Source organism: Perca fluviatilis, chromosome 17 (assembly GCF_010015445.1).
Source record: "Perca fluviatilis chromosome 17, GENO_Pfluv_1.0, whole genome shotgun sequence".
In the NCBI taxonomy this organism is placed as follows: Eukaryota; Metazoa; Chordata; class Actinopteri; order Perciformes; family Percidae; genus Perca; species Perca fluviatilis.
Genome location: NC_053128.1, coordinates 26,966,159 through 26,992,931, shown reverse-complemented (window position 1 = coordinate 26,992,931; position 26,773 = coordinate 26,966,159). Strand labels below are relative to the sequence as shown.

Here is a 26,773-nt window from a genome sequence, read left to right as displayed (position 1 = left end):
AAGAAATCCCTATAATCTACACATTGGAAGGTATGAGTAATATAAAGTCTTAATAATAAAATTAAAATGAACTATGTCTATGGCTTTTTTAAATGACAAAATCCGCCATTAAATAATTTTTTTTTAAAAGAAAGAAGAAGCAATAGGCAAGAAAAGATGACCGATGTTTTTTTATTAACATTTATGCACATTTACATAATTATTTGCAAAGAAAGTGATTCATATTATTCACAATTTATTTTAAAATACAGTATAATCCCATCAGGTTGCAAAAAGAGTGAAATGTCAGTGCAGAATTCCACCGTTGGTCCATTCATATCTAAAATGCAAAAAGCGAAATAAAATGTCTAGCACTCATTGTTCGTATATGGGCAGACAACACACACTTGTGCGATGTCGTCATATTCGTACGTCCTCTTCAGAAAGGTATCTGTGAGTCTCAATCCAGAAATACTCTGAAACAAAGAAGTGAAGACTATTAGTAAGCAAGGACAGCACGAGGATGTGAGTTATTAATATACCTTTGGATCATACCTGCAGACCCTGGACGGATGAGAGGAGTATGAGGGGCAGAGAGAGGAAGGCACCGGGACTGAGTTTCCCCAGCTGTCGCCCTGATACACCGCACCAGTGGATGGACCTGGTGTTACACATCTCCAGCACCAAGTCCATGGTTCTTTCGCTATAACACGAAGGTCGCAAAATAAAAAAAGCGGGTTATTAGTGCTACTGGGTCATGCTTTTAATTCAATGATTTAATCGTATGTTGGACTGGGGATTTTTGACCTGCAGTTGGTGATTTTACAGATAATGTCAAAAGGTTCTTCAAGGTTGACAGTGTCAGGAATCATCTCCAAAGACAACCTGATGTCTCCATACCCTGGAGCCTGGAAGACATACAAGGATATAAATACATTGTAACACAAATTATGTTATTTTGGCAAACAAAAGTGCACACACAAATAAAAAATAAATAAATAAAAAAGCATCCTAATACCATTCTTTGCAGCTGACTGGTCTGCAGCCTCCCTCTCTCCCCGAGATTAGTCTTCCATACGATGTCAAGCTTCCCTATCACCGTCACACCCTTGATGACGCCTGCCTTCTCCGCGTACTCTGGCTTTGGCTTCAGGCAGTACAGGTACTGCCTTGTGTCCATGGGCTGCAGGTAGGACATTTTCCCAAATGTGGACTCTCTGGCAGTGAAAAGTTACGGATGAGAGTCGAGTGTAAGAAGCTGACGGTACATACATTAACAGGAAAGGAACACACGGGTAAACTTAAGTGCTTATTTTTATTTTTTTTACCCATCTTCTCCACTTGCGACCGTGTTGAGCTCTGTGACGTTGTACATCATGGAGGGCTCGAGAGAGACCTTCTCCATGAACATCGCAGACGTGGTGATGTTCTGGATCTGAGCCTCCAGGAACACTTCGTCTGTCTGCAGCGGAGAAGCCAAGGGTCACTAACTAATATTTGTTGCTTACAATTAAATACAATAGCATTATCTCCAAGGCGAACTGAGCAACACATTAACTTTATCATTAGGTACTAAAGGAGGGTTAGGCTTGTGCAAAATCCTACTGCCTTAAAGGATAGGTTCACATTTTTTTCAGGTCTGTCTTATTCACATGTCCACGTGAGCGTTTCAAGAGTTACTGGTTGCTGTATATGTTCCTCCTGTCAATACTGGCCATGAACCATAACTTTCCTAACAAGATTTCAATGTAAGACAAGGGTGACAAAATCCACAGCCCCAAAAAAGGCCTTCTAAAGTCTGACCAAAGCTAATATGATGTTTCAGTAGTCTGAGTTAAGCCCCTTTCCCATTGGACAAAAAACCCCACTAACATCTGGCATTTCTCTGCCACCTCGTTCTCAATGGCAAAACACTGCTACAACACACACTAGTTCACCATAATCTACAAAATAACTACTTACATGTCCCTGTTCTGCAGGTATTCCACGCAAAGTTGGAAGTGCGCCCTCGTTTAGAAGAAGTCTCCCGGCTAATCGTGCCTTGTACTGACTGCGGTTAGAGAAACTGCTAGCTAGCAATTGTGAGCCTTACCTAGCTACTGCGCATGTGTGAATCCCAACAAAGATGGTACAGAAGTAGAAAGTGCCTCTCTGTAGCTAAAATAGAGACCTGAACACACAGGGTGAAAAGAGGAGCTGAAGTAATGTGCGGTACAACACAAATATGGTGTTTTTTCTTTTTTTTATTAAACCATGTAAACCTATTCTGGTACACCCTCTAAATACAATTATGAAGCTGAAAATGAGCATAATATGGCCACTTTAAACCCCCTCACATCTAAGCGCTAATTCTAGGTGGAAAAGGGTACTAGACAACAAAAATGAGAATTTTCCAAACTTAATGCTTTTAGTATGACAAGTGCTGTTTTGCTACCCCTCCACAGCAGCTCAGCAGGAAAAATGTAAGGACATTCTGCAGTAAAAACATTGTAACTTTAGAAAAAAAACCACTTGATTTGTAATTCAGACTGATTAAGCCTTGCATTAGTTTCAGCTGTACTTTCAGGCTGTGCCTTTTTGCAGAAAAAAAGGACTGTGGTTTCTGTCCCCCCCCCCCCATCACTTCCACTGGAGATGCATCTGTTTAAGGCCGGAATGAACTGCAGGAATCACCACAAACAGTTGTACCTCTTTTAAATGTACATATGAGCATGTGAGCAAGGTTTTGAGGTATAATGTGAACTTAAACTTTAATCTACTCTTTAGGTGATGTGAGAGTCATGTAATGAATCACATTTATCAGCCAGACTCAGAAGACAAACATTAATCACATAAATTGAATTCTATGCTCAGTGTACCTTTGAGGAGAGGTTAGTTCAAGTGCTGACCAGTGGAGTATACAGTAGGGGTTGCACGACGACTGACTTTTAGCAATCGACAGGTCATTGAAAGTAGTCTCTCCAACATCAACTAGTTGTAGTAGTTTTTAACCAACAATCGTGTTTTTAAGCGATACATTTAAAACAGCCATGTCATCTGCATCAGAGCCTTTTAGAGGAATACATTACTGGTCTGCTCTCCAGTCACCTTTATTAGTTTGTTGTGGATATGAAAAAATATATATATCTAGATTCATGTAAATGTCACCATGAGAGCAGCAGAGCAAAGGCCTTTGCAGACATAAAGCACTGGTATTATAGACTATTCTAAAATATTTCAAATTCACTACATTTATAACTGATTATAAATGATTAATATACCAGTACGAACAATGTGTTTATCAGTTATTAATATTAAAAAGTCAAGTATAATGGCACAATAAATAATGCTACAATGATAACATTATAAGACTTGAATTGTTGCTGAAAGACAATTGGTTCTGGCACCTTACATGCCTTGACATTGGGTTTGTACAGGATTGTAGGCAACTAGTCGATGCTTTGGAAAAGTAACACTCAATGGTCTTCACAACTGACAAACTTTGAGTGCAACCTCTACTATACGGTAAGATCCGATGAGCGAGAAGCAGAGATTAGTCCATGCCTTGCAATTCATTCAATAACATAAGAACTGACCACGTTCTGAATGAGGTTAGAACAGAGCTTAGCATCTTGGTTCCATGCAAAGCCATTCCAACTAATACCTGATACCTCGTGCTACTACATTTAATCAAATATATTTGGTCCATTAACTCTAAAACAAGGAATTTTGGTTTTTATAATCACTGTCAATAAGACCTTAATAGGCCTGTTGCATCACACTGTAGCCTTCATCCCAGCAATGCAAAGGTTATGAATGAGAATCAAAAGCGTTAAAACACAATCATTCGTGTCTGTTACGTAATCATTTACATCTTGACAATAAGAAAATGAGAACAGTCACACTGCATAATCGATGCAATCCCCACCCACCACAATTTGACACCACAAACTTCAATTAAAAAGTCCAAGCCCTAGTGTAGGATGAGTTTGCAAGAAAGCATGAGCGTCCAAAGAAAGGGCAAAAGAAAAATAATGGAAAGTTTGTGTCAATGTGTTAAGTTAATGTTGTCACTTTTTTTTTTTTATCTTTGACAATCTGGCAGGCATTTTATAAATTCATAGATTACTTTCCATTCTTCTGCTTTGCCCCTTTCTATTGGCCCCGGAAAAGACAAAGTCTGCTGCACCAAAAAGGATTAAGAGAAGCTAAATGTTCAGCGATGAGAACAGAAGGAACAATTACCACAGAACTGAGGTCACTCTAATGGAGAAAATAAAATACAAGACAATAATAAACAAATGAAGTTACATGCCAAAGATGATGAATGAATGAATGAATGAATATTTGCATACCGCTAATATAAAAAGCTACTGGTATAAAAAAAGAGAAAAAAAAAAAAAAGAGAAAAAAAGGAAAAAGCTTGTTGGCACTGTGAGGAAAACGCTTGATCTCCAGCACTTGAAACATTCAGACTTTACAGAATGTTTTTTTTTCTGTTAAGTGGACATTTCTGGAGGTGCAAGGGTTTCCCAGGAGACCATTCTTATACCAACTCTATGAGATAATGAAAATGTTCCTAACTATGAAATGAAATATGATATGAAGCATGTTGTATAACTTGCACGTCATACAATACAGTTCTTCTATTTGCAGAACAACGTGGTGAGAGATACAAGTGCACATTGTGTATGCTGACAGCGGGACTTTATATTATTCTGCTGCTGGTATTTCAAAGTGGCTAACTTACCTCTGCATTGTAGAACTTTGTCTTCACATCCAACGGCTTCAAAACCTGATTGAAAATAGAGTGCAAACTGAATGCGGTCGTTTTCTCACACTGTACCTCCATTCGGCAGGAGAAAAAAAAAAATCAGCGACTAATCAGACTAGGAATCAAATAAGAAAATGAAGAAATGGAAATCTAAGGGATAATACTGAAAACGTTGCTAAAGGGAAGGAAAGAGGGTTACAATTAGTGCACAACCTGAGAGCTGAAGACTGCAAGGAACCAAATCCATAGATGGTAATTGCATTTGCTCTGTTGCAGACCTGTGACATTTCTCAGGTCCTTTCCAAGCTGACCCAGGAGTTTACCACGGTCATCTAATGAGAAAGCTCAAACATAACCTCACCTGGAATTTGAAGAACTTCCGAAAATAGAGCTTCTCCCCGTACTGAGTGGTGTAACTGACAGCACAAACTAAGCTGGAAATTGGAAGAGAGGAAAGAAACATTTAGAATAGCAAAAACTAATTTTTTTTTCTTCAAGAATGCAGCCTGATTGCCTCCCTGATTTGGTCAGTTTAAGGAGGACATTTGAGGTTTTGGCGGCACAACAGGACCCAATAACCAAAGAAAAGAGTGTGTACACTGTAGAAAAAAAAACAACCACTCACATATGTGTTCCAATTTCTTTGACTTCGTGGTGGATAACATCGTCAATGCAGCATTCAGGTTTGAGTTCGCCTACTGCGGAGTTTGACGCCGAGAGGTTGAGCCTCTGTGAGCTGGTCTGTAGATCAGCCTGTACAGGATCCCATCACACAGCACGACAGTTATGGGTAAAACAGCAGTGTAAAGTGTGTAATAAATTAGTCTTGGGCAGGTGTTTTTTTATTATAATTTTTTATTTTTTTTTATAGTACCTTCACAAGAATGTCCTTCACAACTTGGTTGCTGTCATTGTGCACACTGATGTAACTGGAGAAGGTCTCGCCAAGGAAAATATTTCTGTATAATACAGAGACGTGTCACGTGGAAAAGTCAAATCTTTAGGCCGGGCTACACACTGGCTGCGTGGCGTGTCCGTTTTTATTTCGGCTCCCATGTTAACAGGTTAGAGCTTACACGCTGCCTCGTCTCAGGCGCGGCTCGAGCCGCGCCGAAAACGCGTTCATGCTAGAAATAGAACCGACGCCTATTTTTCACGTGTTGGAAGTGTTCCAGGGCAAAATAGAATAGGAAAAGATGTTTACATGTCATTTTGACACAAATACATATTAATAAATGACATGTTGATGTTTGAAAGTCTCTAGGTTTTGATATAAATGCTCTCAGATATATAAATAAAAAAATTGATTTTCTAATATTGCACCTGTCAATACAGAACGAAATATTCTGGAGGCTATTTTGCCGTCAATACTGCCGACGTTGTCTTTGCTGTAATCAAATCAGTATATATTTATGTTTAACGTGGTGTTTCATTTCATCAATGGGAAACATACATGTGTACAGACAAGGCTAGCAGCAGCAGCGCCGCGTCAGACACGTTTCTGGTGTGTAAAGACACAGAAAAATCCACGCAGCCGCCACGCAGCTGACACGCAACAGAAACGCCACGCTCACGCCACGCAGCCAGTGTGTAGCCGGCCTAAAAGTTTGCTCAACAAAAAGTACTTAGTGTGGTAACACTTTACTTGAAGGTATCCACATAAGAGTGACATGACACTGTCATGAACACATGAACTCTAACTCTAACCCTAACCTGTCATGACAAAAACCCGAATGACACTTACTAAAAGAAGCGTTATGTCATAAACGTTTATGACTTGTTTATAATGTTTATGACACGTTCACGACAGTGTCATGCCACTCATATGTAGATACCTTTACCCAAGTAAAGTGTAACCCTTAGGTGTTAATAATTGTTCAATTCTGCGACAGCTGATCAGCGTTTATTACCCAAAGTTTTGCGGTAATGTAAGCATCTCTCCGAGCATTAAAGCCTCTGCTCCTTTGATGGTGGAGGGGTCCTCCTTCATAAGCTGAGCAAATAAATCCCCTAGAGAGGGAAAAAAACACAAAAGTATGTGTAATGTATCTGTTAATGAATATCGTTCACGTTCCACTGAGAGCTGGAGCACACATCTGTTCTGGGCCAAAGAAAAAAAACAAAAAAAACACATATCACACACATATCACTTATGAGACGCACATGATTACTATAATAACAATCCTAGACACCTAGGTGAATTCTCAACATTTAGAAAGGATGTAACAATATGGAATTTGGAGTTCTAGTTAGAGTACCTACATGCATGAGATCTTAGACATGGATCACAATATGAGATACACATGTGTACTGTATATTCATGTGCAAGCTATTGCAAATTTGTAACTAAAAGTAAACTTGTATTTGTTAGCATTAGCTGCCAAAAACAGTCCATACTAAGGTGTCTGTGTGCGGACTGTGTAGATATAAGAGATGTAGACAGTTTTGACACAGTAAGGTTTTATATTTTATATGTGTGTCTGAGTAATCTGTGCGCTGCAGGGAGGATCACAGAGAGAAATAAAGGACCTTTGAAGATCAGGTTTCAAAGGCGTCTGAACCAGCGGGGTTTTCATTGGGTTCAGATTTCTGTCCAACAAGTTTGGCCACCAACTGTCCATCTTATGATGTGATCAACTCACTGACTAAAATAATACCTCTACCACTATTAATACTCCTACTAATACATCCACCTCTTATTAGTAACAAAAATAAGATCGGTCTGGAAGAGTGTGCAGTCAGTGCAGGAGTTAAAGCTGGACCATGATGGCAAAAAGGGAAATGTTTTTCTGTTTCTAATATCAAACTCAACCACTTCACCTTTGTGAACTCTAAGAGCCGTCACTTCATTGCAACTTTTGTATAAATAGCGATTCTCCCTAGAAGTGTCATGGTGATTTATGGCTCGTGAGGAGTTCAGTTACCAGTGCTGCGAACACATTTCTCCGTGCTGTACGCCACAAGATTAGAAAACAAACACTGAAACTCTCAGCAGGCTTGCCATCTAAATTTGGGAGATGGATCAGAGACTGTAAGGGCCCTATCTTGCACCCGGCGCAGCATAGCGCAAAGCTCGACGTAAGTGTCTTTGCTAGTTTAAGACCGACGCAGTTGTTTCCCATCCAGCGCCCACGTTGTTTAAATAGCAAATGCACCTTGCGCCCATCTGTGCGCCCATGGGCGTGCTGGTCTTACAGGGAGGTGTGTTCAGGTGCATTCTTGGCATATTGCTATCTTGAGGCAGCGGGAAGTGATCGCGCCATTGACCAACAAAAACCTGGTCTAAAGTCAATAGCGCAGCATTTCATTGTTATTTTAACAGCGCATTAGTAAAATGTGCCTAGGCTTATGCACAGCGCACACACTATGCTTGTTACACACAAACATGCAAAAGATTACAAATAAAAATATTACGGTGCAAATAGCAATGCACAAAGGTACAAACGCGCCTGGCTTTTAAAGGGAATGGGAGATGACACTGATTGGTTTATTGCATGTTACGCCCAAAACACACCCATGAATTAATGAAGACACTAAGTAAGTACTAAGTACAACCCTTTTGAACCATGCGCCTGGCGCACAGACCCTTTTTCCCGCCGTCAAACTAGCAAAAGTAGATTTGGACACGCCCTAAAGACACCTGCGCCGTGCACTTAGATCATTAAAATAGGGCCCTTTATCTACAATACAGACGGTTTTCATGGTGGACAGGAGGTCATGTGGCTCAGGTCCTACCTGTTTGGCAACACCAGAGGTTGTTCAACATCCTCCAGGATCCATTATTCATATATGTTTACCATCTATTTGTAATTCTGTCATCCTGATTGTCCATAGTATTTTTACTATGTCGGTTTTCTTATCCGAATCCAGGGTCTAGGACAGAGGGTGTCATATGCTGCACAGATTGTTAAGCCCCTTGAGGCATTTTTGTAATTTGTGATATTGCCCTATATAAATAAAATTGACTTGACTAGATGTGCATTGGATCTAAAGAAATTGGTAAACGCAGCTCAAAATGTTAATGGAATTAGCTGTAACTTAATTACATTCTGTGTGTTTATCTTTCCGCTACTAGATTATACAGTACTTCTACTGTAGAAGTAATTAAATTAAAAATGTAGGAAAATTCTCAATCACAAATTTAGCATAATTATTATATCTCATTATTGCAGGAATAGACTAAGAGCATCAGTGGACTTTTTTGTTCATTTCCTGCATACCTGTTGACCTCTTTAATGAGGTTTTATGACATCTAGATTTGTGGTATTATTCCCTCAAGTAAATATATCAACATTAACATGGAAGTGTTGTCTGCTGTCTTGAGTGGGATGTTTGTGAAAACCTAATGCAACCATAAAGAATGTAAGCTGTTGGGTGAACGTTTTATTTTGGGAGCAGGAAAAGCAGAAGCAATGCTCTCAGAGACACGAAAAGTAGAAGCAGGACATCCACTGAAGCCTGGGTTCAGTCCTTATGTTGCTTCCCTTTGTGAACATTATTACGAAATGAGGATATAAACCTCTCATTGGTGTTCTGGAGCTACTTTGCAAAGCCTGACTGCCGGTTTCTCAATCGCATTCATGGATTGAATTCACTGGAATAGAACAAGAGTGAAGAGCCTGAGAAGTTTGGCAAAACCTCTTGGTTTTTTTTTTAACTCCTCCATGGTTATATACATGCATGTAAAAACTCACATCTGATAATAAAGTAATAGAGAACTTGGTTGTTTGGAAGCTTCCAAAATAGATTTCCTTTGTATTTGTCATGCTAAGATTGGACTACCGGTAAATGTCTACATTCTACAGTACAAAGACAAACAGCAAGAAATGAAACTACAGACACAGGATTGTTATACTTATGTTCATGTTTTTTCTCCCCTGTCCTCTTTATGACTAGGAGCCGTGTGACAAACAAACATTATTAAAAAAGGCAACACAGTGACTCAGCTGTTAGCACTGTTGCCTCGCAGCAAAAAGATCCAGGGTTTGAACCTGACCCGGCCAACTGGAGCCTTTCTGTGTGGATTTTGCGTGCTCTCCCCGTGTCTGCTCAGGTTTCCACCCGCAGTCCCAAGACATGCAGGTTAACACTTAATCTTAAAATGACTATTCACCATCTATTTGATTAACTTATGTCACCCAACTCAGCAGACATTTTGGTATAGATTCTGAATGTTTTTATGGCTTATTCTCAAAGCCTCCCAACCCACGTGCTGGCTGCTGCTACATTTGATCAGTCAACTGTAGAAAAATTGATCAAATCTGATTCCCTGACAGTTAGGGCTGGGCGATTTGACAATATGTATCATCAAAATGACATAAAAATGTCTACCGTGTATATTTTTCTATATTGTTTTTATCGCACCATACTGTGTTATGGCAATATTTACGTCTTTGGACGACGCTTTACATTCTGATCCTTGCACATCATGTTTATGTTTGAACTAAAGTTCTTAATGAACATGCTCTACTGACAATATCAAAATGCTCTGTGTGGCATGAAATTGACTGCTGTGTCCACACATCAGCTAAGAGAAACTGAAATAACCACAACAAGTGGAAACATCCATGGCAATACAAAGTCAATAGATCCACAACCATATGATCTTCAGTTAAAAGTGCAATGTCATTAAAAATACAGATAAAGGAGATACTAAATAAGCCATTAGCTAATGCAGGTATCATACCTCCTGTTGTCTGTACATGGTGGTAACGTTGCAAACAGCAATAACTCTGTTCTGACAATTCTATTCTGCTATAGATACAGTATATTAAACGGAGAATTAAATTCCATTCGGGCTCTACTCTAATGATAAACAGACTTACCTGGCAGATCTCGATCTTCGCATGTCACTGGCAAGTTTGTGAAGAGTGTCGGTTTTGTTAACCGCATCACTGTAAAGTAAAGTGAAATTGGTTAGAGATTGGACACAGTGGTTAATGTGGTGATGTTTCTGTTGTTTTAAAGTATATATTTGAGCATATAGTGTCAATAACTTCAGTACTAATTAGCAATGTAGCCCTGTCGTGTACAGAGAGGCAGGTTAAGCAACATAAGACTACAACAGGTCATCCATAATTGTAGATTTTGGCTGTAATGCATAAAAAAAAAACTGTTATATTGCAGTAAATCTAGTTCATTTACATGTTTCAGCACTATTTGTTTTCTAGGTGAGCCACATAAATGACAAGTATCTGAATAGTTGACTGGTTAGCCATTTGATTTCAACTCAACTATGATTTACTGGTCTAACAGGTACATTTTAGCAGCTGTCAGCTTATAACAACAAATAATAACATGTTTGTGCATTGGATCCATATTCCCAAAGCACGACTTGGGGTCAGTATATATTACATCTCATAAATAAACCATAATAACAACCTATAATTGGCACAGAAGTAATCAGAAACAGAATCAACAGCATTGGCTAGCTAAGTAGCTCCCTGACACATAATTTGACTGCCAGCAGCTCTCCACTAACACAGTAACAAGAGCACATTTACAGACAAATAACAAACACAGCTGACATAGATAACAAAGCTAACGTTAGTGAGTTTTTTCAGGGCGTAATTCACTCATTAGGAAACCAATGTTATGTTCCTTAGCTTAATTACCGTTAGCTAACAACACAACAGAAATAGCTAGCTCATATAAGGATATCATTCTTGCTGTAATGTGTCTTTTTATTGTATCTTTGAGGTCAAATAACTACAAGAAATGCAGTATTTAAAGCTAACGTTACACCTGTCACAAACAGTCTTGATTGCATATTAACGCTATTAGCAGCCGGTAGCCACAACAAATGACAACAACCCGGTGCTATAAAATATTTAACGCGTCTGTTGTACCACTAAAACATTATCTGTGATGACTATCTTTATGCTGTTGTAAGGACAATCAAATACCTTTTAATGCGAGTAGGTGTTCTTGTTTCGCTTGATTTACTTCCATTGTGACAGAGTAAACTATCTTATCGGGGTGGTGTTGCTACTATGCTAGCTAGCTATGATAGGCTAGCAGTTGAACTTTGACCTTACAGGAAGCGAGTTTTTTTTTGTTGAGGACAGGATGGCGAAGGTATGACCCGCCCTACTCTGCCTCTGATTGGCTTATCCTGACATTCTTACCCAAGTCCTAACCAATCCCACTCCTCTTGCCTAAACCTATGAACCTAACCAACCCAACCAACGAAGGCAAGGAGTACTAGCCAATCAGAGTGAGAGTTGGGCGGGTTATTCCTTCACCATCCTAGGAAAACAAATTGGCTTACAGGAAATGCTTTTTTCCCGTCCTCTTTTAATTTGGGACGCTCTTTAAGATGAAATGCTGCCTCTCATCTGGGATGGGTACTACAACAACAGAGAATTATTTTTTCTTTCATATCTGTTGATCTGTTAAGTTGACCATACCATTTATTTATTAACTACAACATAAAAAGTGAGCTTGTTTTTTTTGTCTACACAAATTATATTACTTTATTTTTATATTTTATAATATATTTATAATTCGCAATATTTCTCTTTTGTTGTTGTATTGTTGGATGGTGCCTGAAACCTAAGCTTTTCGTTGCTGTAATTGTTGTGCACATGACAAGACAAGTTAAAGCACCTTACACCTTGTTGTCAGCAATGTAAAAAGCTTTGTCTTTATTATTTTTTTTGACATTTGTAAAGTTGACAATTTGTCAGCCTGTCAAACTGTAAAAATGTACAGGAGCAGCTAAAATATGATTGTGGTTGTCAGTGTGTGGATATACTGTAATTTTCCATTCATATTATCTAACTGCTCTTGATATTGTTGGAATTTGAATTGTCACTGCATAATGTTTTGTCCTCCATAGCCCGTCTGAATCTATTGTACTTTATCCTGAAGTGTTACTGCTGCTCTACGCTGACCTCTAGTGGTCTGGGCCTTTAATGCACTAGGCTACAGCAACACTGCAGCTTTAGTTCATCAGTTTAATAACACAAGTGACTTATATTATTTGTAATGACAGCCAAAAATGAGACAAATGAGACTCCTAAACGCCTACATTGTTAATAAAATACAACACAACTGTATCAGATAAACTGAAATCCTTATCCAAAAGAATCAACTCAAGATCCAGAAAGCTCGGCAGGAGATAGTCATATAGTGTAACATCTCAGAGCTGCCAGCAAAATCTGAGTGTATTCTATAGCTTCTTTTACTGCTTTTTGATGTTTCATACTTTTTATGGTTTTAGCAATTGTTTTTTGTGTGCTAATATGCTGTTTTGCTTAACGAGCTGCTGAAGAATTTCCTAAACGAAATTACCAGCGATGATGAAAAAGACAAAAAAGAAGTGCTAAACAACTCCTTGAAATTACCTCCTGTAATTGATTACAGTTTAACTGTTAGGTTATAACTCTTTTATTGTTTCTAAACCATACCATATAGTTACATTAGTAATACAAGCCTTTTTGTGAAGCTGTCATGATACTGAACATGCATTTCTGTCGTTTATTAAAAATACATTCAGCTGTGTACGTAGAGTAATAGAAAATTTATTCACTAAATATTAATATAGGTCATCATAGATCAGCTATAAAGAAGAACAAATAATCTATGAAATTTGTAAAACAAATCCATCTCCCTTAAACAGGTTTTCTTATATCCTTTGTAAACATGTTAATCAGAGAAATACAATGCAGTTTTCTTCTGGTAGGAATGAAAACTAGCGCACTATGTGCTCGCCATGGCACATTGTATCAATGTTCTCACATGCTGTCTCTTCATTGAGCAGAAGCTGTAATTAAAAATGACATCTAGATTATTATTTTTCTTATTCTTATTCTTTATTTATAAAGGACAACACACATTAATTAACATTTCTGTAAATGCGCCAGTGTTAGCCAGCCGGCTAATTTATAGTCCTTTGGCCAGATGATTTTAGACCAGAGCAACAGGAAACAGCAAGACATTAGTACAGGTTAAACTATACAGACAGAATTCAACAAGACACCATACAGACAGCTAGAGCAACAAATAGGCTTTCTCAGTAAGCCATGCAGAGCTACAGGAAGCAGCAAGACATTAGCACAGTTACACATCAACAGTGTCCACATTCAGTATAAGAAACCATGCAAGCATCAAAACACAGCCAAGCAACACAGACCCGAGCCATCTTCTTGCACCGTTCAACCATCCAAAGCAGTAAAAAGCAGTAATAAAATGATGAAATAGGCCACATCACTCATAAGGGAGGCGTTAATACAGCACAGGTTAATAAGACGGTAAAATAGTTAAAATACAAGTTTTTTTTTTTTAAAACCCCAAAAAAAAAAAATGGGGTTTTTTTTTCCCACGCGCCACACAACAAACATCAAACATGTTAGCAGCAGGTCAGCAGTGATAACAACAATAATATAACATTACCAGGAGATTAAAAATGTTCACAAGTCTGACTTTCCAAGAGCCAGGCAATATGTAATTCACATTTATGTCAACTCAAACCAAAATGATCTCTTTTGGTGGCACTGATTGATGATCACTGTTATGGCATCTATACTCACATCAGCACGTTCACTATCTATTTCCGGCCGCTGCCATCTGTTTTTGGACAGGATGCCAAAGACGACCAATCCAAAGGCCGCAACGAGGATGCCAAGGGAGTTTTCAAACTTTGCTTCCACAGGCAGAGAGTTGTACGGGTTACCACTGGAAAGGAAAAAATTAAGTTACATTTCTTGCATGGTTCTTATTCATTTATAGTGCAACTGAAACAAAACCTGCATCATGCTTTTATTAATGTTGTGTACGTTTGCGTTTGATTTTGGCTGTTTTTCCATTGAAATAAAGCAGACATTGTGTTGCCATCTGTTGGTTATTTGAGCACTTACAGAGTAAGGAGCAGTTTCTCATTGATGCCACTAATGCAGGAGGCCAGACAGAGGATAAGCATTACTTTTCCCATCCAGATATAGACAGGTTTCAGGGTGCTGCTGTGGAACCATAGCGGAGAACCCGGAAGCCATACCAAGGACCCACTATTAACAGCATGGTGAAATGACAAGAAGGGAATGATTAGTTTTTGTTTTAGATTTCTTTATTTAAAAGGGACAACGCACATTAATCAACATGAGCACAGAGTCCAACATGTAAATGTGCCAGATTTGGCCATGCAGGCTAATTTTCATCTGCAGTCTCTAGCAGGTTGATTAAAATATTAGATAGGCTACAACAATACAACACATAAGCATAAAACACGAACACATAAGCACAGACAAGTAAAAGGACACAGATACTGTTCCAGATCATGACAGCTGGCAGGCTGATGGCATGAGAAAAACATAACCCAAGTATCATACACAGTAGACACAGGTAAAAGTGTACAGACACACATTAAAACACATCGACAACACAGAAGCACCAAGCACATAAGCCCACACAGAGACACTACACAAAGAAAAAACACATTATTCCGGATTATGGCAGCATATTTGATGCCATATTTGATGCCAATGTTTGAATAACCAATGTTTTATGGATTGGATCAATGTGATTCAGTGTTTTCTCACAGTTCCCTCAAGCATATTTAATAATTCATTACCTTATATCCATATCTGGAATTTAAACATTAGCACAGTACAGATGCCCACCCAGCTGTTCAGAGAGTAAAGGTTAGGGATGTGGAAGCCTCTGTGGAAGTCAAACACGGCACACAGGCCGAGGACGGACAGAAGCAGAGCCAGAAGCATCAGTCCAGCATGCACCAGCATCCAGCTTTGCTTCTAAAAACTAGATCAATTGCTGGAACGTTTTCATTCAGAATGGTTTTAGTAGAAAATGTTTGTCCCTGTATCTACTATGTATAGTGACTTCAAATTACAGCACAGAAAAATGTAATGAAATATAGATGTTAATGTAATTATTATTACTTTTCCAATAAGACACTATACTGTACCAAGTTGTACACTTTGTGACAAGTAAACGTGTTAAATTGGTGGAGTGGCCCTTAAAGACCGATATTTTCTTACAGTATGGTCGGTGGGACACATATGATCCACCACTTACAGCAACCCCATTTATTTATCCTTCTAAAGTATTGTGGGCCTGATTGCATTTTTATTTGAGGATAGCTGAGGCTACACTTTGTTTTCTATTATTTTGTCCACCCCATTCGTATCAATGGGGGGCAGGCTAAATAACAGAAACACCTCTCTGTACATTGCAGTATACAGTTCAACAGCACAACAAAACACATCCTCCAAAATAATGAACATTATAACCTTCATGAAGATTGCATTTATTGCAAAACTGTTGAATTAGACTGTCTTAGTTTCAGCTTGGTGTACCTGATAAACTGGCAACGAAGTGTATATACTGCAGCGCTGTAAAAAGACATTACTATAGTATAGTAGGGGTGGGAATCGCCAGAGCCCCCGATATTATCAAGATATATTGCTATTTTAAAAATGTTGCGATATTCTGCGATATATTGCAACTTATTACCATTTTTCCAACTTCAGAATTAATGAGTGAATTATGAAAAATTATAGATATAGATAGCTCAGTTGGTAGAGCGGGCGCCCATATATAGAGGTTTACTCCTCGACTGCATGTCATTCCCCCTCTCTCTCCCCTTTCATGTCTTCAGCTGTCCTGTCAATTAAAGGCCTAAAATGCCCAAAAAATAATCTTCTGATTTTAGAAAAAACGTTGGGGTCAGGACTCAATTACAGACTAAAATGACTTGGTAATGATGAGATTTTAGCAGGGAACAAATGCATTGTAATTGAAAGGTTAAAATCTTAATTAACTAGTAGCTATAAGCTCTGCAGTAAAAATATTTACCTCTGAATTGTAGTGGAGTAGAAGTATAAAGTACAAATTGAAATTATACAGTACAGCGTAAATGTACTTATTCCTCCAGTCCTCAATACACACACAGAAATCCATGTTAGAAAACCTTGTTCTTCCTTTGACACTGAGCTTTCAAAACCAAACTGTCCATGACGTGTTCGTACTCACCAGACGAGTGCTTCTGTTCCTCATATCAATCTTGCTTATTTACTCTCTTTGTACCTAAAGATGGTCCCAAACCATAACCATGACATCAAATTCCCTGTTCTTCCGCTTTCCATTTCACGTCCATTCTTTTATAGATCATCTTAGAAGCACCAGAAATGGTTTCTAATGATGAATAAGTCTGGTGTTAAAGGGAGGGACGCTTTAAGTGGGACTATGTCTGTTTTGTCATTTGCAAAATTCCACGTTTTATAACATAACTCACTTTTTGCTTAATCATGTTGATTTGCCATGCACTCTGAATGTGCATATTTTTTTACAAAACAAACTGACTGTAACATTAAAGTATTTGTAAGACATATTTATATATAGCACTGAGCTAAAATAGAAGAAAGGTGATGTCAAGCTTTGAACAAAATCTAATAGGTATTAAAACAAATTAAACTACACAAGGCTGTTATTGATGTTAAAGTGTTTTAGTTTAGTAACATTGATTTATAGATGGCGTGTAGTAAGCATGAGCCATCACAGACATGCTTCATATGACTTCCTTTTAAGCAAAACTACAACACGCTGGATCGCATGCATTGTTTTGCAAGGTGTTATGAAGTACTTTTTTCTTTTTCAGAACATGTGCGTGATAGATATGTCTTAGCATGTCATCTAATTTAGCACAGATCTCCAGTATGAATAAAGCCTTCACTGTTCAGCAACAATCCTGAGATCTGGACGAAAGCAGATGATCACAGAGGGCCAGTCATGCAATGAGAGTGAATGTGTAACCTCATTTTTCTTTGTAATGACAAATGCAAAGGCAAGAGGGCAGTGAAGCTGTGCAGAATTTTTTATTAGTGGCATCACGAGAGATACGTGGACAGCAAAAAGTATTCAGACCTGTTTGAGTCAGCAACGTAATGCAACCTCCCACTCTAGCAGACGGTAATGAACACATGAGCAAAAGGTGTTAATCTACACATCATAGAGCAGCACAGTAATCGGAGCACTCAGCGCCATGTTGTGTATGATTTGCTTGGAATAAATGTTTTCATCATTTTCATCCTCCACGAAGACAGACAGAAAGTGATTAGCATCCCAGTGCACTTCCTGAGTCTGAGAGACCGGCACACGGACGTACTTGACGTCCTTGACGTCCTTCTTGAAGGTGAACTTCACGATCTTATCATCCTCTCCGGGATGGGAGTCGATGAAGCTGTCGAGCTCCAGAGCCTTCTCAGTGATGTACACTCGGACGTTCCTTTTGCTGTAGTTGCTCATCTGGCATGCAGTGTTGATATTTCCCATTTCGTTATGTCTGAAGTGACTGCTACGATTGATCAGGACTGCAGGTCTTGCTTGAGGCTGTAATTTAAAATGCAGTGATATTCCTCATAACCTGTATTAAAATTTGTGGACATTTTACATTTGTTTATATGCTTAAAAACAACGCCCCAAGGCCAATATACACATTTTTTCTCCAGATTTGAATGTAAGGCAACAGGGCAATTCAAAGTGCTTTACATAAAACATTAAAGAGCAGTTAGAAAATTGTATTATATACAATAATTTGTCTTTTAATTTCTTTTATTCTTATTTTTACTCTACTTACCATTCTTTATTTTACACTAGCCTTTTAGCAGACCTCTAATGTTTGCCATTCTGCATTTTACTCACATATTGAATAAGAATGTGGCAAATCAAACTTTAGATTTTTATTATTTTACAGCCTTGACTGCCTTTTGGAGTACAATGTGACATTATCATCAGTTTGCACACAACACCATCCACTCTAGCATGTGACTGATGTATATGAATGGAAAAGAAAAGACATTAGCTACAATGCTGCTATATTTTCTATTGTTAATCAAGCTGCTTGTTTGTTGAGTTTAGTTTGAGCCATTCAAAGTGTACAAAAGTAAGTCATCTACGAGCACAGAGATTGCAATTATTTCTTCCCTGCATACTCGAAAACACACAATACAATACACAATACACACCAGGTTTTGTTATCATTTTCGTCTTTTCTTAATGTCTAGTCTGGATTAAACACAAAATGAAGTCTTACCTGCTGCGACACCAAAGTCAAGGTGACAATAATGCACTGTGGCTGTTCTCCTGACTTCAGCAGTTGGTGTCTTATGGAAGTCTGATAATATGCAAAAACCTTTAGCACAGCTAGGGTAGGGAAATATACTGTATATGCACCTGCTTCAAAATGCTTAAAGGTGTCCATTACACCTAACATCTCTTTTACCCCCATTTTTGTCAGTGACAAGACAACAATAACACTAATTAACAACATCCTTAAACATTATAAAAAGGGTAATTATCAGTTTTAGTAAACAGTTGTGTCTGAACCAGGTGTTTCTGTTACAGTAATTTGCCCTGCAGTCATTGTCTCAAGTGTTAAGGTTTTAAGGTGTTATTTTTATTGTCACGAAAATCACGAAACAGGGTTAGGGTTAACCCTAACACTAGTCTATATCCACTTCTGGGATTGCAGCTGGATTTCACTCATTCAGGCCGGATATCCGTTGCCTTGGGCTTCCTTTGTGTTGGCATTCTAAACTCCGGTGGATTTATGAGAATTATGGTTAACTGCTCCTCAGATCTCTGCAGGGTAAATCCAGACAGCTAGCTAGACTATCTGTCCAATCGGAGTTTTCTGTTGCAGCGGCACCGTTGCTCCGTACGCCGCATAGCGCCGCCCAAGACGATTGTGATTGGTTTAAAGAAATGCCAATAAACCAGAGTACGTTTTTCTCCCACCCTGGAATGCTGTGTGGACTCGCCAGACCCCTCTCTGCAGCGCCGCACTGAAGGAAGGTCTGGCAAAGCGAGACTACCCTAACACAAATCAAAACCAACGATGTGTCCATCTCTGTGATGTGTCCACGAATATATAGTTTAATTTCTTAAAAAGGTTAAATAGTTTCATTAAACATTTGGGCATTGTAGTTTTTAGCAAACGTTACTTAAACGTGAGTAAGCATTTGTCGGGGACGATTTTTAATTGCAGATTAATACACAATTGGTGCTCAAGTGAGAATTCCTAGCTGCAGGACTTGACTATGTATGTGGGATCAGAAATCAAAATAAACTACAGTGCCTATATGCTCATTGTAATGAAGGAACAGTTAGTATATAGTGTTTGGATAACAGTGGATCTCTATGTCACAGAGGGATATGTGATATCAGGCTCTGGATACATGTACAACACTTTAGTAGGAGTAGTTTAGTAGTTAGTAGGATCAATTCATTGTTGGTTTTGAATATTAATAGACTTATATTGTAAGTTATTCTGAAATGTGATATGGCAGTGGTATGTATTACAATTGTTCTTGTGAACATTAAACCAGTTTAATCTGAAGTGGAGAAGCTACTTAACTCATTAGGAACTAGTTCAACTTTCCTATGAGGTTTGCCACTGTGGAAGTAATATAAAATTGCTTCTTTGTAACTACAGGACCTTGTTAGATAGAGCAGAGCCATATTTGCTGCATGGTTTGCATATTCAAAGTGAGATGAGAAAGGCGCATTAAAGATAACAGTGTTACTGTTGGGTTTATGCTGCCTTCTAGCACTCATTCTCAGCACAATGAGGCCGTGGCTGCTGCTGGTGTCCCTGCTTGTCTCTGACCTGAGTCCCCTTGGGGACGGGGACAGAGTCATGGATTTTTGCTGTTGGAGTTTATGCAGAAAACTGCTTCAGATGGCTCCCCCAGGACTGGAGATACTTGAGACCCAAACTGAACACCAATGCATGTGTATCAAGAGAAACTGTGTGCAACACAAACTGGGGACCTCCCCTTTTTACTGGACACACACAGTCCATGATGATCATGGATGTTTGTCTCATCAGGAATTAACAGGAATAATCCATAGGAATCATATTCCAGCACTGGTATGCTTATTTCAATCAGTATTGGTATGAATACTACTACCTATTTTCTCTTTTCATGTACTGAATTGTGATCACAACTATTGCTACTATATTTCATATCTTCTGTATGCAAATTATTAGTTTTTACCTTACTGCATTTCTCTGTCCTGCTGCTCCCTGGCATGAGCATGAATTATTAGAATAACAGGTGTGATTGGAACAGTCAACTGCCTCAAAACTACACTAGCTAAAAACATGAAGCTGATCATCACACTGACGATAACAACCAGGGTTTATTTTCGTACTAATTTAACACTGTTAATGATAAGAAAATCTGACCTGCACCTTGTTTTTGCATGTGTTCAGAATATTTATGGGAGATCAGAGAGATACGTTTCCAACTAATGCCTTTGGCTCAGAGAGAGAAACTTTACTAGGAAACTGCTTTATAGGGCAGAAAAGACCTTGGAGACATGGAGACCTTACAGTACTACCAAGAAGATGACTAAGGACGAGAAGTAGACTATAAATCTCACGGTTAAACAGACATGAAGAAATAAAGTTACTGAAAGAGTAACTGCAACAGTTGCGGAAATTTGAATATCTCCCGTTGAGATTTCCTGCTTTCTACTATACCATTAAACATACCCTGCTGCATGTGTGTGTGTGTGTGTGTGTGTGTGTGACACTGTGTGTTTGTGTGTGTGTGTGTGTGTGTGTGTGTGTGTCTCTCTCTCTCTGGGAACTGCCATCAAAGTGAAAGATTAAGCATGAAGAGAGACACATTAAAGCACTAAAAGAGAACCATTAAAAGTTTAAAAATGTCACTCCCTGCCTTAGAAACCAAGAGTCTACAGCCATGTTAGCAGCTCTTTGAGGCTGTACTTTGAGCTAAATGCTAACGTCAACCCGCTGACGCACTCACAGTAACAATGCCTACGTGCTAGTGTTTGGCAGGTTTTAATGTTCACCATTGTCAACCTGTTAGTTAAGCATGCTAACATTTGGTAATAAAAAACAAAGAAATAAAGTGCAGCTGAGGCTGATGGGAATGCCATTTTTGCAGATATTTGATCATAAACTGAAGTATTGGAGGAGCTAAAAGTTTGACCTGATGATGGCGCCAGCTGAAAAGTCCCTCTAAAGTGATGGATTGACCAAATGGCTTTGCTATCCCTAGAGCCATGTTGCTGGCGAAGGAAATAGTGTTCTTGAAATGGCTGTTTTTATGTCATGGCTCATGCATTTGTCTGGTGTCAATTATGTAACCAACTCTATCTTCCTCTCCTGTCACTTTAGGCTGTTTCTCTCCTCCGTGGAAAGGGAAAAAGCGTTCCAGCCTTTCTGCTGAGGTCAGATGCTTTACCAGCGCTGCATGCTATTAGTGAAACCAGTCATATTGCCATGGACATAATAAAAGATCCCCCTGATCCAGAGTCTGCATGGACACTGAATCATCACACAGCCGCCTCAGGCCACAATTTTCAGGCTTTCTTACTGGAGAAATCCAAGAGCTTGGCACCCGCCACAATTGTTCAACTGCAGAAAATGCTGACGAAGAGATACTGTGCTGCTACAGCTGTGAATATTTTCTGCTGTTTTAAAGAGGGTGAAATAAGATCAGCAATGAACATCAAGAAAATGTCCAAAGAAAATATTGCACAACTACAAATCAGACAAAAAGGGAGCACAGGGCGAGCGATGGACATTAAAGTTCTCATGAAGTATGATGGACAAGCTGTAGTCCGTCAACATGACGTTTCCCAAGCTGCTACTCTGCACTCTGGCAGCGCTTCAATGAAAGCCTCAGATGCATCACAATCAGAGATAAAGAGAAGTTCAGTCAAAACCATTAAGACAAACGAACATTTGATCTTCAACTTGCAAAAAAGTGCTCAGAAGCAACAACCTTTAAAAGCTGCATCTAGTGTGTATGATGATGATGATGATGATGATGATGGATTTTATATTGAGAAGCAACTCTTGTTAGTATCCAGAGAGAAGACAGAATCTATGAAGAGACTGCAGTCCAAGATAAAGGCTGCTCAGGATAATAATAAAGAGGATTTTAATGTGAGGATAATCACAAAACAAGCAGAGCTTCGACGCCCAGAGGGAGAAAGACAAACAGAAAAATCACATACAAATATTGACAACGGAAACCAGAAAAAAATTGCATTCATCCTACGACCTGCGCATAAAACAGAGAATAATGATGTTGATCACAAACATATGCTTACTGAGGTGGGAGAAGAAGTCTTAGTCATGTTGTTCCCTCCAGACACAGAGAGGAAGACACAAAAAGTACCATCATCGGAAATAAAACTTATTGTGCACACAGACACTGGGTGGAAAACAGGAAATATACCTATGAAGGAGTTGGGTGACCCCCCACCCATGACTAAAGTTACAAAGAAGACATTTTTTATTGAACCAAAGAGTTTGAAAGAAAGTCTATTTTCATTAAAAATGCATGCGCCGCTCGATAGAACAGACAGCATGGATATAAAACCAACAGAAATTACAGCTAAAGTAAATACAGTGTCTGTATATACTGAGCAGATCAAATCAACACAAGAACACACAGAGACTTCTAATACACCTCGTGAAATTATGGGCATAAATCATACTAAACAAGAGGAAACTGTGCCGTCAGAAGAATCCGTCATACCTTTACCTCCCTCACTTAAAATGACAGAAAGAGAAACTGCAAAAACAGAGCATATAGCAGAGACAACGACAGTAAACATGGAGATAAAAGAGACAACATCAAGTACGGAAGCCTTCAATCAAGGCGGCACACAGAAAGCAGACAGACTGCCAAGTAGAGAGACTCCAAGGACAACAATGAGTCCAGAATTTGAGTCCAGATTTATAAAATGGAAAACTGGGACTATACAAGCTATAACTGAGAAGTCCTTCCTAGGCCTCAGGATGAGACAGGACATCCCAGCAGATATAACCAAACTTCATGAAGGCACTGAAGAAACAGCTGTAACTGAAAGACAAGAAGTCCAAAATGATCCAAAAATGGACTCATTTACATTTGCAAAACCTTTACAAAAAATCTACAAACAAGCTACAGACACGCTTCCAAAAGTAAGTAAAGTTGAAGTAACAGATTTCTATGAAACACCTGGTGAAATTAAAGGAATGGTTTCGACATTTTGGGAAATACACTCAATTGCTTTATGGTGGATTGTTAGTTGAGAAAATTGACACCACTCTCATATCGGTCCGTTAAGTGTGAGGCTTCATGTAGTAGAGGGTTAGCTTAGCATAGCACAAAGAGTGGAAACAGCTAAACATGCTCTGTCCAAAGGGGACAAAATCTGCCCACCAAAGTTGACTAATTAACACGTTATATCTGGTTTGTTCAATCCCTATGAAAAAGTGTAAAAATGTCTTGGCCAGACACAGTAAACTTACTAGAGTCTCCGCTGGTTGCATGGCAACTGCTCAAAAGCAAAAAATAGTTTGGCACATAAGCCCCCATAAAACGAGACATTGTAATTTTTATACTTTGTTTTTTTTGTACGTATTGAACAAATGAGATATTATGTGTTAATTAGTGAGCTTTAGAGGTGCTGGTAGCTGTATTTTCTTCACCTTCTGACAGAGCCAGGCTAGCTGTTTCCCTCTCTTTGTGCTAAGCTAAGCTAATTGGCCGCTGTCTGAAGCCTTATATATAACAGACAGACATCTATTCTTCTAACTCTGGGCCAGAAAGCCAATTATTGTATTCCCTAAAATGTTGAACTTTTGCTTTAATGTACATAAAGTGTTACACAAAAAATGGAAAATGGGGTTAAATGTGCAAAATACAATGCAGAGATAAATATACAACAGGAAGGGGGAATCTGATTAGAGATAAAACTGATAATGCACCAGGGATATTAACATTCTTAAGAACTATCAGAAAACAATTTCAAAATAGGCATTTTTTTTATATACTTTTTTACTTGATGAATGATTGATCTTTGAGAGCAAAAATGTTACATTGCTAATGGGCCACCTAATAAAATACTTTTTTTTTGTTCCAATTCTCACTTACTACTTCAAAAAGTGTATGTATTGTAAGAAGAAATGAGTCACATTTCTCAGCAGTGAATGTACTGATGCAAAGTTCTTCCTACAGACTACAGATGACAATATGCTACTCTGCAGAGGTTTAATACATCGCACTGCAGCTGGGTGGAAACACTGTATGGAGAGAGCTGCAGGAATGGGATCGAAGATGTTTTCCTCAAAGGAACCCACGGATGCATTTAAGCATACAGGAGAGCAGGAGACAGAACGTATGTCCATCAGAGACCAGAAAGACAATCTTCTTAATGACGATGAATACGATCATTTCTATTATTTTGACGGAGTACTGAGAAGAGTTCAGAACAATTTTTACCCCTATTACAAGAGACAAAGACTGCGAAAAAGGAGCCCTGGTAACTCAGAAAACAGTGTTTTCATAGTGAGAAACAAAAGAGACACTCGTGAAAATCTCCTCAGTTATATCAGACGTGTTACTTTAAAGAATAAGGCCGATCGCCCCAAATGATCAGGCCCTGAAGATGAAGTGCAGAGAAGATTTAATACACCGAGTGACTGGAGGACTTGAACCCTGCAAAACAATTAAAAATGAAAAATACACGAACACCGTTAAGTACTGATTACACTGATGTCTATTGTTTACTTGCTGGCCAGTAAATGAGATGCAAAATATCCTGATTTAAGAGTTGAGAATGCTTCATCCAAACAGATGTCAGAATAACTGGGTGAATAAGCAGGGAGCATCAACACACTGATGGTTCTTCATGTGCAGGCTTGTAAGAGCACTGACTCTGTTAATGTGTTCTATATAGACAGTCAGTGCACGGAGGTTTTTAGTAACATGCTTTTGCGGTATACTGAAGATAATGTGGCCCTGCCTGTAAATTAAATTCTATATATACTTTGTGTATTATGATAATGTCCATCAAAGTAACTTAAGACACAACTTCTACCTCTGAATGTAGTTTTTTAGATTAGTTTGATGCTATCAACTCTCCGCAAGACATTTCTAATGGCTGCATTATGCATTTTATTTGAAGTGATTGCTAAGACTACATAAAGTAAACCCATTTAAAACAGCATAGTAAAAAGCTGATTTAGTGGGTTTAGTAGTCTGTTTAGTCGAACATTTTATCCATAACTTCATATTATTTTACTATCTTAAAACTAACTATTTTTGAAGTCTTTGAGTCTCTACATACTGCAGTGTTGTATTTGTTTTGTCGTTTTTATGTTGCTCAAGTTCATTTAGCAACGCACACCGAAATGTATGCAGCATATACTGTATATATAGGCTACTATATTAATTGTCAAACTATAGTGTATACATACACATACACACACACACAATCTGCACTCTGACTGTTTCTCTGTTCTTGTATCTAAGCACCAGCACCACTGAGGCAAATACTTCCACATTTATTGCACTTGCAAATAAAGACAATCCTTGTTATGCACTAGAGTAAAAACGTCCTTTGTCTCGGATATATTTTAGCATTAGTTAAAGGCTATTGGTATAAATATACACTTGGGAGACATTTTCAACCCTGGAATAGGTAAAGCTAAAAGGAGCCCTTGTTAATAAATTACACGCACAGTCTAACTCGCTATCCTAGAAATATACTACTAATTTGTTTTGACAAATTAGTAGTATTGCTGCCTTCTTGCACGGCACAGAATATAAACATAATTTCATGATTGCATAGGCTCAGATCAGATTCATACTCTTTTTTTTTTTTGTTGCCAGGGCAGCTGGATATAGTTGTAATTTTCTGTGCTGTTTTAAAAGCAACATGACAGCTTTGATAGGTTTTTCATGGCAGATATTTTGTTGTAGCATTGATCTTATACAGTTAAGGTACCATCCTTACTCTAGTTGTGCTCATGATCAGTTACAGCTATTTCAAAGGATTAGATTCATGCACCTCTTGGTTGTAATTCAGTCCACATTACTTCATAAGTTTATTAATTTACTGTATCTATGTAACTGATAACAACCCTGACTGGAAATAATTATATTAATACCGACATTATGAAGTCTTGAGGAATTAGATCCATTTGTGACCCTCTTCTTTTAGTTAGTATGTTTCAAAAATACATACTGCTTCCATCTTGTGATACGATGA

General features: G+C 38.5%; 3 protein-coding genes across 6 annotated transcripts; all 3 read right to left on the bottom strand.

Annotated features, from left to right (window-relative positions):
- Positions 1-152: 152 nt before the first annotated feature.
- Positions 153-11,776, bottom strand: trappc13 (trafficking protein particle complex subunit 13). 4 transcript variants are annotated; one of them, XM_039780711.1, is made up of 13 exons: positions 11,638-11,776; positions 10,558-10,626; positions 6,643-6,742; positions 5,607-5,691; positions 5,358-5,485; positions 5,094-5,166; positions 4,709-4,798; positions 4,204-4,221; positions 1,308-1,441; positions 998-1,196; positions 787-887; positions 535-682; positions 153-455 (listed from the first exon to the last, which is right to left on the bottom strand). In XM_039780711.1, the coding sequence occupies exons 1-13, from the start codon at positions 11,681-11,683 to the stop codon at positions 348-350; spliced, it is 1,299 nt and encodes a 432-aa protein (XP_039636645.1). In that variant the 5' UTR covers positions 11,684-11,776; the 3' UTR covers positions 153-347. The 4 variants fall into 4 exon arrangements, with proteins under 4 accessions (XP_039636645.1, XP_039636648.1, XP_039636647.1 ...); XM_039780714.1 differs by having other exon boundaries at positions 4,709-4,753; XM_039780713.1 differs by lacking the exon at positions 4,204-4,221.
- Positions 11,777-13,748: 1,972 nt separating this feature from the next.
- On the bottom strand, positions 13,749-15,471 carry LOC120545882 (cytochrome b ascorbate-dependent protein 3-like). The gene is made up of 4 exons (XM_039780512.1): positions 15,329-15,471; positions 14,593-14,739; positions 14,266-14,410; positions 13,749-13,766 (listed from the first exon to the last, which is right to left on the bottom strand). The coding sequence occupies exons 1-4, from the start codon at positions 15,469-15,471 to the stop codon at positions 13,749-13,751; spliced, it is 453 nt and encodes a 150-aa protein (XP_039636446.1).
- Positions 15,472-17,546: 2,075 nt separating this feature from the next.
- On the bottom strand, positions 17,547-19,177 carry LOC120545850. The gene is made up of 2 exons (XM_039780471.1): positions 18,783-19,177; positions 17,547-18,079 (listed from the first exon to the last, which is right to left on the bottom strand). Exons 1-2 carry the CDS (start codon positions 19,017-19,019, stop codon positions 17,690-17,692), a joined length of 627 nt encoding a protein of 208 aa, XP_039636405.1. The 5' UTR covers positions 19,020-19,177; the 3' UTR covers positions 17,547-17,689.
- Positions 19,178-26,773: the final 7,596 nt, after the last annotated feature.